Raw genomic sequence first — 18,582 nt, forward strand, 5'->3', positions numbered from 1 at the left:
ACGGATGGACGGATGAATGGATGGATAGATGGATGGATGGACGGACGGATGGATGGACGGATGGATGAATGGATGGACGGACGGATGGATGAATGGATGGACGGACGGATGGATGGATGGACGGATGGACGGATGAATGGATGGATAGATGGATGGATGGACGGACGGATGGATGAATGGATGGACGGACGGATGGATGGACGGATGGATGAATGGATGGACGGACGGATGGATGAATGGATGGACGGACGGATGGATGGATGGACGGATGGACGGATGAATGGATGGATAGATGGATGGATGGACGGACGGATGGATGAATGGACGGATGGATGGATGAATGGATGGACGGACGGATGGATGAATGGATGGATAGATGGATGGATGGATGGACGGACGGATGGATGAATGGATGGACGGACGGATGGATGAATGGATGGATAGATGGATGGATGGATGGACGGACGGATGGATGAATGGATGGACGGATGGATGGATGAATGGATGGACGGATGGATGGATGAATGGATGGATGGATAGATGGATGGATGGACGGACGGACGGACGGATGGATGGATGGACGGATGGATGGACGGATGTTTCGACTGGACATGTCAGACTGAACTATGTAAACTTTTTAAACGACACGTGAACGATCCTGAGAGTAAACAGAACACTAACAGAACAAGAACCAATGCAGTCACAGACTGCAACATCCCGTGACACCCCTGACTTCAAAATGTTACCCTGACCCACTTGCATAGGTCATAGATCGAAGCTAGTGCTCTGACCTACTGTCATGGATCAGAGCACTATCTTTGATCTATGGTCTTAGTCACACTGGCCTTCTCCCTTATCTTATCTGGTTCCTGAGTGTACAAAAATTGAAATTTCACCTTGACCTAGTTTTGTCAAGGTCAAGGTCATCATCTCATCTTCATCCTCTGTGCTGCCTGAGTCACGTGCTTTTGTTTCATCTTTCTATCTGCAGGTTGTGGAGATCCTTTGTGACACTGGTGACAACCACCCCGCTCTGCAGCGGGACTGATCCTTCAGCGCGTAGAGAAGTTAACGCTCAGCAGCAGCCTGTCGGTCTGAAACGTTCCGTCTGTTTCAAATCAACCTGAAGCTGTTTTTATTGTTCTTGTTTCAGAAAACTGAGTTGGAACTGTGACATTAAATATTTGTACTGACAAGGTATAATGTTTCCTTTCTTTTAGAGATTATGGGATGTTTAGTTGTGGCATGTTTCCCTGTGTGTGTGATTCCATGTGTGAATTTGCATGAATGTCTGTCAGCCTGTTGGACACTAGTGATGGTTCACTGTAGTGAACCATCACTAGTGTTGGACACTAGTGATGGTTCACTGTAGTGAACACTAGTGTTGGACACTAGTGATGGTTCACTACAGCCGCTCTGAGAGCTGCTCCTGATCCACCGGACTGTGGTCATGTGTGGCAGCTGTTGGGCTGTTTTTGGGGTTTGATGCTTAAATGTTGGGGGTGTTGGGGGGTGAAGGAGGGGGCTGCTTGGAGTTATTGGCAGCGGACCTCTGACTGTCAGCTCATTGATCTGCATCAGGCGCACAAACCAGCAGCCAAGGTGAGACTCTCCACACAGAACTTGGTTTCCTGCGTCCTCGTCGCGGCTCGGACCAGCCTCACTCCGCTTCATTCGTCTTTTCCTGCCATTTTTTCCTCCTCTCTCACTCCCCCCCCCCCCCCCCCCCGGAGCGAGAGTCTCTCCGGTTGTGTTGTTATAAAGCGGGAAGCCCTTCCGTTCCCTTCAGATCGGAGCGCACCAACATCTGCGCGCACAACTCTCAGACAGTCTGGACCTGAACCTGCTCTCAGCTATGACCCCCCTGCTGCCTCTACCTGGATTAACTCTCAGATAAACGCAGTTTGTCGCCCCCCCCGCCCCAACACACATCATTGGCCCCGCAGCAGCAGCCTTCTCATCCCAGCCTCCAACTTCCAGCCTTATTCCGCGGTCATGGGGTGCGCTGTGTCCTTTTTGCCCGGGCTTCTGGGGGGCTTGGCCGCGCTGTGAGGCGGGGGACTGGTGGATTTATGGTCTGCAGAGCCGCAGCTTCCAGAAGAGGGACACTAGTGGAACTTTGAGCTCCGGGAGGATGCAGGTGACGTGTTGGTGCGCCGTGTTCCTCCTGACGCCGGGACTCTGTCTGGTAAGTTGGACTCACCTGCTCCACCTGCGATCACAGTTCAGCTCCATCCGCTTCACACAGAAACATGAATCCTCTGTCAGGGGGGGTGATAAGATAAGATAAGCCTTTATTGTCCCACAGCGGGGACATTTGAGATGGTGTTCTGTCCATTGGTGCGGGCTCCAAACGGATTCCACCGGGGCGAGAAAGACGCGACTGAAAGTTTATGTCACAGAACTTATCAAATGTGTCTGATGGACAAAGGGTTTGGACTCCTCTTTGGTTCGTATGTCAAAGTTTTTGAATGTGAAACTTGAAGCCGGGGACTCTTCCTGTGCGCAACGGCGCTGTGCGTAAAATGTGCGTAAAACAGAGGAAACGAAGCTTTCAGTGGATTTTTCACCTCAAACTAAAGTAAAAAAAAACCCAGATGAGATGTTTTTACTATTTGTAGTTTATTATCGTTCTTCTGGTAGCCTGGACAGTGACCACTATTCACCTCATGGGGGCGCTAGAGTAAACCAAAACTCTGGATCCACAGCGGCTCCAGCCTCGTTCCGATGAACACACGCAGCATGTATGAGAGAAAACAGACATTATGTGGAAAAAGACATTTCGTGTGGTTCACCTGTGTGAAGGAAGTCATTTGTGAAATAACAGCGTTCACCTGATTATTGGTTATAAATATGAAAATACACAAAATCACAAAAACAAAACCAGATTCACAATAATTAGTTTTGTAGGAATATAGTCTTGAAGATAACAAACCAAATTAAACTTTGCTTCATATTCTATTCATATTTTATGGTTTAAAACATATAAATATTTCTTACTTATTATTACATAATCACCATGCGCTCTCCTCTATGATCACACAATAAATACATTTAAGTGAAAATAACCTGTAATCTAACTTTAATATTGAAATTAATCTTTTCTTCCTGGACAACAGAATTTTTCCTCTGAAACAGAGGAAGTCTGAACATCACTTCTGCTCAAAGCGTGTTTTAATATAAGTATATAAGTATATGCAGATAAAAACTGGCCCATTTCACATTCGTTATTAATCTGACTTGGTGGATTTCCGCTCGGCTGCAGTATTTAAATTTAGAAAAATAATTATTTCACCTCATAAACTGAGCAGGAATTCCAGTGGAATTATATTTGCAGGTGTTATTTATTACACATTGTGACATTTCAGTGTATTTCATTGTAATCCGTGTATTATAAATAAAGGTCTTTGTATTAGAGTTACACTTTTCCTTCATCTTTATCTAAAACACACACAAACACACACACACACACACACACACACACACACACACACACACACACACACACACACACACACACACACACACACACACACACACACACACACAGAGTGTAAGTGGTGCTCTCCATGGTGCTTAAACAAACATTTAATGTGGATTTACCCAACGGGACTCTGTGGCCAAAAGGGAATAACAGGCCGAACAGTAAACCGCGTTCACACTGAGAAAAGGGGAATAATCTTAAATAGATTTTAAAAATGAAGAATCACATTAAATCAGGAGAAATCCTCTCTGATTTAACACAAGTCTAATCTTTCACGTTTCTCTCGTCTTTAAATCATTTTTTGAAGCGTGGTTTTATTTGATATAATATAAAATCCTTCCAGTTGAAGGAAAGGTGTGGTTTATACACACCGGACACACCGGGCAGATCATCTCCGCTCCTCCAACAAATCCTGTTCACCGGGCTGAAATGCGTAAAAGCGCACAAAGAGATGCGCCGGGAGTGAATTCCGTTAACAGTCAGCCTAATCCGGGCGGATTACAGCTGAACTTTGATGCTTTTATTTGCTGTTAAAGGCTCTTGTCTCTGCTTAAGCCTCTTGTCTGCGAGCCGAGCCTTGACCCCCCCGACCGGCAACAGACAGCGCAGGTAGACGCAGCACTGAACACCTACAGCTTTATTCAATTAACACCCCCGCTGTCCTCTGCCCAAAGCAGGACAACACACTATATATATATATTTAAAGAAAATCTGTAAACGAGTATTCATAGATTCAATGAACTTTTTTTTATTTCTGATTTATTGTTAAACACAATCCCATAATACTAATTTTCAGAAACCAAAATGAGCAGAACTTTTAAATCATGCAATCACGTTATTTTCCATGATTTTATTCTGACAGGATGAAGTAAAACACTGACACACCCATGCGCACACACACTATGCCTTCACTTTGACAGCAGGTGTTTGATTTGTTTTGTTCACAAAAACATTAAAAAGAGTAGAAATTCTTCTCTTATCTACCTCCTGTTTGTCCCCAAAATGTGTAACTTTGAGAATCTTTTACTGGCACACATTAGTCCGGCCCCAGGGCCCCCACCTGACTCTGCTTCTAGTGGTTCAACAATAGAAATTGTTGGAGTAATTTAATCGTAAGTTGATGAACATATTTGTTCATTTGGACACTAACGTGGTTCAGGAGCTCTCTGCTCCGATCGGCTCAAAAATATTCATGTTGCCTTTTGTTATTATTACGTTTGACGTGTGTGTGTGTGTGTGTGTGTGTGTGTGTGTGTGTGTGTGTGTGTGTGTGTGTGTGTGTGTGTGTGTAAATCTTGATCAGGGATTACTGGACAGGAAGGATTTATTGATGCAGCTGACTGAGTTTTTCTCTGTTCTGGTGGGGGACATGAAGCTATGCTGGGGTGTTACTGGTTGTTCACCCCTCCATGGAGGCATCTTCACCCCCCCCCCCCCCCCCGTCCCATGGGAGGAACAGATGCTGTGGTCCCAACTGAGTATTCCCATTAAGAAGTTGTTATCTAACAGTGTCAAGCAGTCGGGGTGATGGGGGGGGATCATTACAGCACTTCTCATGCAGTGTGACCCCCCCACATCACATCACATCCAGCCCCCCTCTAAACACACCACACCTCCTCCTCAGTCCCACCTCAAAACTATATATAATAATAATTAATAATAATGACAACACTAATAATGATAATCTCAATAATATTAATACTAAAAACTATTTATTATTAATAATAATAATAATAATAATTAACTCCGCGGTGCACTGGCGTCGTGCCCGGAGTGTCCCCCGCCTCACGCCCTGAGACTGCCAGGATAGGCACTGGCTACCCCGCGACCTGCGTTAGTGGATTTCAGCGGGTTGGAAGATGAATGAATGAATGAATAAATAATAATAATAGTAATAATAATAATAATAGTGATGATCATTAATATTATTATTATTATCAATAATTATTATCATATTATATAATAATAATAATCAATAATAGTAATTATTATAAATAATAATTATTAATAATTATTAAAATCATATTATATAACAATAATTAATAATAACAATTATTGTTATAATCAATAATAATAATAAACCAGGTTTCAACAGTTAGTTTTTATATAAACTCAGTTACACAGTAAAGGGATGAAAATAGCAGATTCATCACTGCAGTGATGAACACCCCCCCCCCCCAGCAGATGGGGGAACACCCCCCCCCTCGTCTGCTGGGGGGGGGCAGAGCACTAAAGCACTAAAGGGCTGAGAGTTCAGTCTAGAAGCAGAACACTGAATTCACCCCCCCCCCCCCCGCCGTCGCCGTCTCAGCGGCCTCCACTCACGCCGGTTACACCCCCCCCCCCCGTTCCATCGGTTGGCTCTCCCTGTTCAAGTGGTGACCAGCTGCTGTAAGTGGAGGCTCCAGTGACAACCGGGGGGGTCTGGTGGTCTGGAGGAGGTCAGACGTGGTTTTCAGGTGGTTCTGATGGGTTCAGCACGTTGTGAGTCTAATGTGGTTCAGTGGAGTCCTTCATGGGGGGCTTCATGGGGGGCTGGGAGATGTTCAGAGAAGGTCTCCACGTGATCCTGTTAAGACACGGGTTCTTGTTTCCAGTTGGTGGTTTATTGGTAAAGATTTTAAATATACTACACCTAGGAATCAATCAATCAATCAATCAATCAATCAATCAATCAATCAATCAATCAATCAATCAATCTGTGCCACAAAGGAGATATTGATCGATTTTGATATATTGATGCTGTTCTACCATTAATTATCCATATCCATAGTACTACACGTATCCATAATCCATTTCTTATCATTGTTAATGTCTACGATATCAAATAGTAATTTATTTATAACGAACTGTTTCGTTAATAATTTAATAATTAATGATTATTAATTAATAATTTTCTCTCACTTGTACCGTTGTGAACTAAATTATTTCTGCTGCGTTTTGAACGGATCTTAAACATTTTGTCAGACCAACCGTTCAAAACTCAAATATGTTCTGTCATAAGTATAAAACACCAGAAAACGTACAGTAGTGTAAATGTGGAGTTGATTCACACTCATTCATCTGGTGATCTGGAATAATGGTGACTGATCTGGAATAATGGTGACTGATGTTTCATGAACAGGCAGAAGAGATGAGGTTTACACATAACTATGTTTTACCGTTTTGATACAACCATCATTCTCTAAGAGAAAAATCAATTCCATTAAAATTCAATACAATCAGGTCATCAGCCATGAACTAGACCCGACCACACCAAACAGAAATCTAATCTTCAGTGAGCTGCTGTGAGTCCAGGCTGAGAGATGGATGGGGCACGGCTCTGGAGCAGACACCAGAAGGTGACCTGATGCTGCTGTGCTGTTTAAATGTGTGACCTCTGACCTCTGTGATCCTGCTGCTCAGTCCTGGGGTGTCTGATCTGGGATCAGCCTCCCCAGGTGGCCTCAAACAGCCAAAGCAGCGCCCGACCTTGGGCTTTGACCATCCCGTCAGTGATAACAGTGTTACCACTGACACCGGGGTCGTGTTTTCCTCTGGGGCATTACAGGATTAACTATTTAAATCCTGAGGATTAAGAAGGATGAACCTGTCTCTGATGACGAGGAGAGATCTCAGAGATCAGGACAGAAAAATCAAAAATCACATGAAAAATCACCCACTGGGGCTGTAGACTGGGTGTCATCAGTGTGTGTGTGTGTGTGTGTGTGTGTGTGTGTGTGTGTGTGTGTGTGTGTGTGTGTGTGTGTGTGTGTGTGTGTGTGTGCGTGTGTGTGTGTGATTGATGACCGTGGCTCTGGTTCTCTCTTCCACACACTGCTCCACATGTTCAATCACAGCCACAGGTCAGAGGTCAGACGTGGAGCTGGTGGTTGAAGGTTGTTGTTCTCAGAACATCCAGTGGAGCTCCTGACCTCAGTTTGGTCCTGGGGGGTTTCAGCCCATCCGTTTCCATCTCCACACAGAGAGTCCTCTCCTGGTGAGGGAGGTGTTACCCTGACAGCAACGCTGGGAGGCCCCCCTGGAGAGAAGAGTAGTAGTAATGGTAGTGGTAATGGTAGTAGGAGAAATGGTAGTAGTAGTCGTAGAAATAGTAGTAGTACTATTAGAAGTAGTTGTAGTAGTAGTAGTAATAGTAGTAGTAGTAGTAGTAATAGTAGTAGTAGTCGTAATAGCAGTAGAAATAATAATAATAGTAGTAATAGTAGTAGTAGTAGTAGTTCTAGTAGTAATAGTACTAGTAGTAATAGTATAAGACAAAACTATTACTACTATTATAGTAGTAGTAATAGTAGTAGTAGTAATGGTAGTAGTAGTAATGGAAGTAGAAGTAATGGTAGTAGTAGTCGTAGAAATAGTAGTAGTACTATTAGAAGTAGTTGTAGTTGTAGTAGTAATAGTAGTAGTAGTAGTAGTAATAGTAGTAGTAGACGTAATAGTAGTAGAAATAATAATAATAGTAGTAATAGTAGTAGTAGTAGTAGTTCTAGTAGTAATAGTACTAGTAGTAATAGTTGAAGACAAAACTATTACTACTATTATAGTAGTAGTAATAGTAGTAGTAATCGTAGTAGCAGTAATGGTAGTAGTAGTCGTAGAAATAGTAGTAGTACTATTAGAAGTAGTGGTAGTAGTAGTAGTAGTAATAGTAGTAGTAGTAGTAATAGTAGCAGTCGTCATAGTAGTAGCCGTAATAGTAGTAGAAGTAATAATAATAGTAGTAATAGTAGTAGTAGTAGTAGTTCTAGTAGTAATAGTACTAGTAGTAATAGTAGTAGTAATGGTAGTAGTAGTAATGGTAGTAGTAGTCGTAGAAATAGTAGTAGTACTATAAGAAGTAGTGGTAGTGGTAGTAATAGTAGTAGCCGTAATAGAAGTAGAAGTAATAATAATAGTAGTAATAGTAGTAGTAGTAGTAGTTCTAGTAGTAATAGTACTAGTAGTAACAGTAGAAGACAAAACTATTACTACTATTATAGTACGACTACTACTAATAAAGTAGTAATAGTCATAACAGTAGTAGCCATAATAGTAGTAGTAGTAACAGTAGAATAATAATAGTAGTAATAATAGTAGTAGTAGTTCTAGTAGAAGTAGTAGTAGTATTAGTAGTAGTAGTAGTAGTAGTAGTAATAGTAATAGTAGTAATAGTAGTAGTAGTGGTACTAGTAATAGTCGTACTGAGTAATAGTAGTAGTAATAGTAGTAATAGTTTGGGGTGGCAGTGTCTCAGCGGTAGAGCACATGTCTTGAAGACGGATCTCCCGGCCATTGGTGGATCGATTCCCCCTCCCACCATGACATCCCTTGGAGTGTGAGCTGACAGTGGGAGGTGTCAGCTCACCTCCCAGCCACTGCCGAGGCGCACTTGAGCAAGGCACCGTCCCCACCACAAGCTGCTCATTTGGGGCGTGACCTCCGAGCGCGACCCGTCACTCTTCCTCCCCTGGACTAACTGTATGATGACAGGCCCCCAGTGAGCTGTGTTCAGGGGCCTTGTTCACAACACTGTGTGACGGGCTAGAGACTAACACAGATGTGTGTACTGAGAGTGTAAAGAGAATTTACCCTCTGGGGATCAATAAAGTTTGAATTATTATTATTATTATTATTATTATTATTATTATTATTATTATTATTAATAGTAGTTCTAATAGTACTGCTAGTAGAAGTAGTAGTACTAGTAGTAGTAGTAAAAGTAGTATTAGTAATAGTAATAGCAATAGTAATAATAGTAGTTCTAGTAGTACTAGTAGTAGCAGTAATAGTACTAGTAGTGGTAGCAGCAGTAGTCATGGTATCATTATGATTCATTCATTCATTCTCTCATTCATTCATTCATCTTAACTGCTGTTTCTGTGTTTGTGGTTTGTTGGGATTACTTGAGCCTATCCTAGTAGACGGGGTACACTCCAGGCAGGACGCCGGTGCACCACATGAAAGACAAACACTCAGTCAGTCACACCTACAGATGACTTGGAACCAACAAATTCATGTATGTACATGTTTCTGGAGGGGGGAGCAAGCTGGAGAACCAGGAGAGAACCCACGCAGACACAGGGAGAACAGAACAGAACCGGAACCTGGAACCGCCCTGAGGCGACAGAACTACCCCCGGCACTACCACCACCCATCATTGTTATTATTACATCCTGCTGTAAAGCGGTGATGTATTGTAACGGTCAGTGTTCGTCCGTCTGTCACCAAATGTCTTCACAACCGTTTCAGATAGAAAGATGAAACATAAAGCACATTACTCAGGCAGCAAGGGGATGAAGATGAGATGATGACCTTGACCTTTACAAAAGTAGGTCAAGGCCAAATTTAAACTTTTGTACACTCAGGAACCGGATAAGATGGAAAGACGAGGGAGAAGGTCAGTGCAAGTAAGACCATAGATCAAAGCGGAAGCTTTGATCTATGGTCTTGTGGGATGTTGCAGTCTCTGACTGCCTTGTTATTATAGGTAGTAGTAGTACTACTACAGCAGTAGTAGTACTACTACTACTACTACTACTACAAGTATTTGAAGTCACAGTAGTCATAGCAGGGGGTTGTACGACATCCAGGTCTGGATCTGCATATTGAAATACAGACAAGGACAAATGCATCAACATGTCTTCATTAGCATCAAGACAGAAATGAATAATTCTGTCTCAGGGTTAATAAAAAATTCTCTATCAAAAGAATAATTACAAAACTGTGGTGAGACCAGCGACGTTGTTTGGTCTAGAGACAGTGTCACTGAGGAAAAGACAGGAGACAGAGCTGGAGGTAGCAGAGATGAAGATGCTGAGGTTCTCTCTGGGAGTGACCAGGATGGATAGGATCAGGAAGGAGTACATCAGAGGGACAGCACATGTTAGAGGTTCTGGAGATAAAGTCAGAGAGGCCAGACTGAGATGGTTTGGACATGTCCAGAGGAGAGATAGTGAATATATTGGTAGAAGGATGCTGAGTTCTGAACTGCCAGGCAGGAGGCCTAGAGGAAGACCAAAGAGGAGGTTTATGGATGTAGTGAAAGAGGACATGAAGGTAGTTGGTGTGAGAGAAGAGGATGAGAAGACAGGGCTAGATGGAGTATCAACAACACAAACGGCATTAATCTTAAAGGACAAGAGGTTCTCCATCCTGGACTTGATGACCTCCAGCAGATCAGTTTTACTAGAGACGTGTTCGTTGCCAAACGGTTTTGTCTTCTCGACTGGACCGTCTGACACACTGGGTCTGATCAGAGTCTGGCTCCAGTCAGACTTCCAGTGTGTGAAGTCTGCTGCACAGCTTCACACACTCATCGCTCACACACTCATCGCTCACACACTCATCGCTCACACACTCATCGCTCACACACTCATCGCTCACACACTCATCGCTCACACACTCATCGCTCACACACTTATCGCTCACACACTCATCGCTCACACACTCATCGCTCACACACTCATCGCTCACACACTCATCGCTCACACACTCATCGCTCACACACTCCACGCTGCCATTGGTCCTGCCTTTGGAGTAGCTCCACATGTCTCCGTCCGTTGGTGTGGATTCTCCCTCATCCAGGTCAGGCTGCTTCAGATCAGAGTTGGTCTCGTTCCTCATGCAGTGTTTCCTGCTCAGATTGTATTTTGAGTCTTTTCAAAGTCTTTTCATTTTACAAACGTTTACAGCGATGAGTTCCACACCACCTCCAGGTGTTCTCACTGGAACAGCAGCAGGTTTGAACCAGCAGCCTCCTGATGGGAGACAACACGCTCCACCACAGGATGGCGCTGGTGAGAGTCCCAGGCGTTGTAATGGTGACGTCATTTATGAGACATCTTGAAGTAGTTTGGGGCAGAGGCAGCAGTGGTTCAGTCCTGGGGAGGGTGGAAGGTTCAACACCCACCAAGTGTGAACGGACAGTTACCTCCTGAACACTGCCAAGGTCCCCTGGAGCAAGGCACCGTCCCCACTAGTAGTAGTAGTTGTAGGGGTAATAGTAGTAGTAGTATTAATCATACTCGTCGTACTAGTTATAGTAGTAGTAGTATTAGTCACAATCGTAGTACTGGTAGTAGTAGTTATAGTAGTATAAGTAGTATTAGTGTTAATAGTAATAGTAATAGTAGTAGTAGTAGTAGTAGTATTAGTATTAATATTAATAGTTGTAGGAGTAACAGTAGTAATAGTCATAATAGTAGTACTAGTATTAATAGTAGTATTAATAGTAGTTGTAATAGTAGTAGTAGTAATAGTAGTAATAGTCATAATAGTAGTACTAGTATTAATAGTAGTATTAATAGTAGTTGTAATAGTAGTAGTATTAATAGTAGTAGTAATAGTAGTAGTAGTCATAGTATTGGTATTAATAGTATTAGCAGCTGCCTGTCGCTCTCTTACCTCTCAGTATTTACTTGCATGCTTACAGGTGTGTGTGTGTGTGTGTGTGTGTGTGTGTGTGTGTGTGTGTGTGTGTGTGTGTGTGTGTGTGTGTGTGTGTGTGTGTGTGTGTGTGTGTGTGTGTGTGTGTGTGTGTGTGTGTGTGTGAAAAACTCATTTGTGTTCTGAGTTCACTGAAATAAAGTAAGCCTGCATATGGGCCTGTGGTATGAAGTTTCCCCCACACAGGTAAATAATCACAATATGTTCCGTCTTTAAGATGAATGAGAGGAACTCTGTTTGTCCAGATGTTGAATTTCTCTCACAGATGAGTTCCTGTTTCACTGATTAATGTTTTTAAGTAACATCTGAAAATATAATTTCTCTAAATTCCCACTAGGAGTCCAGCTGAGGCCTCACTGTTTCTGTATATCGGCAAAAAAATTAACTGAACTGATTTCTAACTTAAACAAAGAATTTCCAGCCGGCCCACAGAAAACATCACTTTGGCATATTTCGTATTAAATTCTGCAAATCATGGAGGTTTTATATTCATATTTACATGTAATAAATGCACCGTTCCAAAAGAAACTGCTGCTTTTTGATCCTTTTCATGTGTTAAAGTCTTTTCTTATTAATCTCAGTGGTGACAGAACAGCTGGTGAGTGTTGGATTACAGAAACAAACCTCCTTTGTGTTTATCATCATAGTTCTCATGCATGTTGTGACAAAGATAAGAAGGACATGAACAAATTACCAAACTCCATGAATACAGTGATTTATTGGTGTTTAGCTGTGAGAAAGCAGAAACCACGTGTAGCAGGAGGGTCACACAGATCTGGAAGAATGTTCTAATAATTATTAGCATTAGCAACTGGTTTACTAAATGGGGAAGTTAGCACATTAGCATTTACAGAGAGAACCACATTCAGATGTTCAGATTGAAAAGATTGAAATAAATTTGTGAATTTCACTTTAAATATTTATCAAAGACAAACCAACAGATCAACTGACAGACGATCAGTACGTAACCCAAAGACGCTACGATTACGGTCATCTGCTCTTCAAGGAAATGGACGGATTAATGGATAACAGCATGTGTGTGTGTGTGTGTGTGTGTGTGTGTGTGTGTGTGTGTGTGTGTGTGTGTGTGTGTGTGTGTGTGTGTGTGTGTGTGCAGCACGTCTCCCTCCACTGCGTCTGCAGTGATGGGTCTGACACCGGGCGTGTCGGTTATCTCCTGCTGGATCCTGATTGGTTCCAGAGACCGGCCACGCAGACATGATCACGGATCAACTCACAATCAATGAGCAGTGAACACGCGTGTGAACGCTCAGGCCGAGGTTTACAAGCCTCACAAATTTCACAATATTACGCTGTTTCATTGGCAGGCAGCAGTGGAGTGTGGAGGGCTTCACGAAGCAGAGAAGACACGCAATAAATCCTTTTTCAGAGCGTCTGAAGGGGTGTTTCAGACATTCTGAAGGGGTATTTCAGAGCGTCTGATGGGGTGTTTCAGAGCGTCTGAAGGGGTGTGTCAGAGCGTCTGATGGGGTGTTTCAGAGCGTCTGAAGGGGTGTTTCAGACTGTCTGATGGGATGTTTCAGAGCGTCTGAAGGGGTGTTTCAGACTGACTGAAAGATTGTTTCAGAGCGTCTGAAGGGGTGTTTCAGACTGTCTGAAGGGGTGTTTCAGATTGTCCTAAGGGGTGTTTCAGACCGTCTGAAGGGGTGTTTCAGAGCGTCTGATGGGTGTTTCAGACTGTCTGATGGGGTGTTTCAGAGCGTCTGAAGGGGTGTTTCAGAGCGTCTGAAGGGCCGTTTCAGAGCGTCTGAAGGGGTGTTTCAGACTGTCTGAAGGGGTGTTTCAGACTGTCTGAAGGGGTGTTTCAGAACGTCTGAAGGGGTGTTTCAGAGCGTCCGAAGGGGTGTTTCAGAGCGTCTGAAGGGGTGTTTCAGAGCGTCTGATGGGGTGTTTCAGATTGTCTGAAGGGGTTTTTCAGAGCGTCTGAAGGGGTGTTTCAGAGTGTCTGAAGGGGTGTTTCAGACTGTTCGATGGGGTGTTTCAGAGCGTCTGAAGGGGTGTTTCAGAGTGTCTGAAGGGGTGTTTCAGACTGTTCGATGGGGTGTTTCAGAGCGTCTGAAGGGGTGTTTCAGAGCGTCTGAAGGGTATGTTTCAGAGCGTCTGATGGGGTGTTTTAGAGCATCTGATGGGGTGTTTCAGATTGTCTGAAGGGGGGTTTCAGAGCGTCTGATTGGGGCGTTTCAGATTGTCTGAAGGGGTGTTTCAGAGTGTCTGATGGGGTGTTTCAGATTGTCTGAAGGGGTGTTTCAGAGCGTCTGACGGGGTGTTTCAGAGCGTCTGAAGGGGTGTTTCAGACTGTCTGAAGGGGTGTTTCAGATTGTCCTAAGGGTGTTTCAGACTGTCTGAAGGGGTGTTTCAGACTGTCTGAAGGGGTGTTTCAGATTGTCCTAAGGGTGTTTCAAAGCGTCTGAAGGGGTGTTTCAGAGCGTCTGATGGGGTGTTTCAGAGCGTCTGAAGGGGTGTTTCAGATTGTCTGAAGGGGTGTTTCAGAGCGTCTGAAGGGGTGTTTCAGAGCGTCTGAAGGGGTGTTTCAGACTGTCTGATGGGGTGTTTCAGAGCGTCTGAAGGGGTGTTTCAAAGCATCTGAAGGGGTGTTTCAGACTGTCTGAAAGATTGTTTCAGAGCGTCTGGAGGGGTGTTTCAGACTGTCTGAAGGGGTGTTTCAGATTGTCCTAAGGGATGCTTCAGATTGTCTGAAGGGGTGTTTCAGAGCGTCTGAAGGGGTGTTTCAGAGCGTCTGAAGGGGTGTTTCAGAGCGTCTGAAGGGGTGTTTCAGATTGTTCGATGGGGTGTTTCAGAGCGTCGGAAGGGGTGTTTCAGAGTGTCTGAAGGGGTGTTTCAGACTGTTCGATGGGGTGTTTCAGAGCGTCTGAAGGGGTGTTTCAGAGCGTCTGAAGGGTATATTTCAGAGCGTCTGATGGGGTGTTTTAGAGCATCTGATGGGGTGTTTCAGATTGTCTGAAGGGGGGTTTCAGAGCGTCTGATTGGGGCGTTTCAGATTGTCTGAAGGGGTGTTTCAGAGTGTCTGATGGGGTGTTTCAGATTGTCTGAAGGGGTGTTTCAGAGCGTGTGACGGGGTGTTTCAGAGCGTCTGAAGGGGTGTTTCAGACTGTCTGAAGGGGTGTTTCAGATTGTCCTAAGGGTGTTTCAGACTGTCTGAAGGGGTGTTTCAGACTGTCTGAAGGGGTGTTTCAGATTGTCCTAAGGGTGTTTCAAAGCGTCTGAAGGGGTGTTTCAGAGCGTCTGATGGGGTGTTTCAGAGCGTCTGAAGGGGTGTTTCAGATTGTCTGAAGGGGTGTTTCAGAGCGTCTGAAGGGGTGTTTCAGAGTGTCTGAAGGGGTGTTTCAGACTGTTCGATGGGGTGTTTCAGAGCGTCTGAAGGGGTGTTTCAGAGCGTCTGAAGGGTATGTTTCAGAGCGTCTGATGGGGTGTTTTAGAGCATCTGATGGGGTGTTTCAGATTCTCTGAAGGGGGGTTTCAGAGCGTCTGAAGGGGTGTGTCAGAACATCTGAAGGGGTGTTTCAGAGCGTCTGATGGGGCGTTTCAGATTGTCTGAAGGGGTGTTTCAGAGCGTCTGATGGGGGTGTTTCAGAGCGTCTGAAGGGGTGTTTCAGAATGTTATATACGTGGGTGCTGCTGAACAGTATCACACACTCTAAGGGCTGTTTTTATATAAGACTAAAGCTTTAAGAAGGTTTAAAGTTACAAATGGTGTAAAACGGCAGCAAGTGCAAATCTGAATTTATTAAGACACACACACACACACACACACACACACACACACACACACACACACACACACACTCAAAGGGATTATTTAAAGATTGTAATGCATGCTGACGTCACCTCGAGTGAAAATGTCAACTGTCAGACAGAAATTGTCGACATCAACAACATGTTTACTGTCTGGAAAATATAAAAATTCATTCAGATGAGAAAATTTGTTTTCCTCCTGAAACTTCAAGTATTACATCTGTCTTTTAAAATCAATACTGCTGGAAATATGAAATGTTTCTGGTCACAACAAATTATCCATAGGTTTGTGTCTTACCTGTAACCAGCTGGGATAGGCTCCAGCACACCTCACTGATGTTATATCCATCCACCAACACATAATAAAGAACGAGATCTGGTCTCACTGATGTCGTATCCATCCACCAACACGTGGTAAAGAACGAGATCCGGTCTCACTGATGTTGTATCCATCCGCCAACACGTGGTAAAGAACGAGATCCGGTCTCACTGATGTTGTATCCATCCGCCAACACGTGGTAAAGAACGAGATCCGGTCTCACTGATGTCGTATCCATCCACCAACACGTGGTAAAGAACGAGATCCGGTCTCACTGATGTCGTATCCATCCGCCAACACGTGGTAAAGAACGAGTTAATATAATCCAACATATTTTGTGTTAAAGTATTTGAAGCAAAAGGAGTACATAGACATGGACAGCACTGTTTAGGTTCATTATGTAACCAGATATGTTTGTTAGGTGGAATTCCAGTGAGGTGAGAACATGCTCATGTTTACCTGCTTTGGCCCAAACACACTGTCATCACCTGTTATAATAATGTCTGAAGCTTAGGGTGAGTTAAATCATGTTATTTGCCTCTTTTTCAATTGACTTATTTATCAATTTATTTACTTGTTTATTTTTGATCAGTTTGATAAATGAACTGCATGAGTGGCCGGACTGAGTGTAGTGTGTTCATACTGCATACATAAAGAGAATGTATGCAGACAAAAATGGTTTACATATATAGTTCAAATGGCAGAAGGGAACCATCTCTTCCTTTGTACCCAGACCTCCCTTCTTCATGTGCAGACAAAGCACTACCTGTGAGTCACACCTCAGGGCAAAGAAGACCCGAGAACATCTAACATCCTTAACAACTAAAGAGCTGCTTAACCTACTGACAACTCTAATGAGGTCTAACACATGAAATTAACATCTCTGTTTGGAATGGTTCTCAGCTGGACCGTCAGTTTCTATCACTATCACTACCACTACCACTATCACTACCACTACCACTATCGATATCACAATCACTATCACTACCACTACCACTATTACTATTACTATCACTACCACTATCACTACCTCTACCTCTACCACTACCTCTACCACTACCTCTACCTCTACCTCTACCACTACCTCTACCACTACCTCTACCTCTACCTCTACCACTACCTCTGCCTCTACCTCTACCTCTACTTCTACCACTACTTCTGCCTCTACCTCTACCTGTACCTCTACCACTACTTCTACCACTATCACTACCTCTACCTCTACCACTACATCTATCTCTACCTCTACAACTTCCTCTACCACTACCTCTACCTCTACCTCTACCACTAACTCTACCACTACCTCTACCTCTACCTCTACCTCTACCACTACCACTACCTCTACCTCTACCACTACATCTACCTCTACCTCCTACCTCTACCACTACGTCTACCTCTACCTCTACCTCTACCACTACCTCTACCTCCTACCTCTACCACTACCTCTACCACTACCACTACCTCTACCTCTACCTCTACCACTACCTCTACCTCTATCTCTACCTATACCACTACCTCTACCTCTACCACTATCACTACCACTACCACTATAACTATCACTACAACTATCACTACCTCTACCTCAACCACTACCTCTATCACTACCTCTACCTCCTACCTGTACCTCTACCACTACCTCTACCTCTACCTCTACCTCTACCACTACCTCTACCACTACCTCTACCTCTACCTCTACCACTACCTCTACCTCTACCTCTACCTCTACCTCTACCTCTACCACTACCTCTACCTCTACCTCTACCACTACCTCTACCACTATCACTACCTCTACCACTACCTCTACCACTACGTCTACCTCCTACCTCTACCTCTACCTCTACCACTACTTCTACCACTATCACTACCTCTACCTCTACCTCTACCACTACATCTACCTCTACCTCTACCTCTACCACTACCACTACCTCTACCTCTACCACTATCACTATCACTACCTCTACCTCTACCACTACGTCTACCTCCTACCTCTACCTCTACCACTACTTCTACCACTATCACTACCTCTACCTCTACCACTACATCTACCTCTACCTCTACCACTTAATCTACCACTACCTCTAGCTCCTACCTCTACCACTACCTCTACCATTACCACTACCTCTACCTCTACCACTACCTCTACCTCTACCTCTACCTCTACCACTACCTCTACCACTATCACTACCACTACCACTATTACTATCACTACCACTATCACTACCTCTACCTCTACCACTACCTCTACCACTACCTCTACCTCTACCTCTACCACTACCTCTACCACTACCTCTACCTCTACCACTACCTCTACCTCTACCACTACCTCTACCTCATACCTCTACCTCTACCTCTACCACTACCTCTACCACTACCTCTACCTCCTACCTCTACCTCTACCTCTACTTCTACCACTACCTCTACCTCTACCACTACCTCTACCTCCTACCTCTACCTCTACCTCTACTTCTACCACTACCTCTACCTCTACCACTACCACTACCTCTACCACTACCTCCTACCTCTACCACTACCACTACCACTACCTCTACCTCTACCACTACATCTACCTCTACCTCCTACCTCT

General features: G+C 43.9%; 1 protein-coding gene across 1 annotated transcript in view; it reads left to right on the forward strand.

The window, feature by feature from the left end:
* Positions 1-1,923: 1,923 nt before the first annotated feature.
* Positions 1,924-18,582, forward strand: part of nxph1 (neurexophilin 1) — a 58,639-nt gene continuing 41,980 nt past the window's right edge. The window contains exon 1 of the mRNA XM_068333560.1: positions 1,924-2,188. Within this exon, the coding sequence (XP_068189661.1) occupies positions 2,135-2,188 (54 nt within the window). The 5' untranslated portion in view covers positions 1,924-2,134. The remainder of the gene's footprint in view (positions 2,189-18,582) is intronic.

Source organism: Antennarius striatus, chromosome 14 (assembly GCF_040054535.1).
Source record: "Antennarius striatus isolate MH-2024 chromosome 14, ASM4005453v1, whole genome shotgun sequence".
Lineage (NCBI taxonomy): Eukaryota > Metazoa > Chordata > Actinopteri > Lophiiformes > Antennariidae > Antennarius > Antennarius striatus.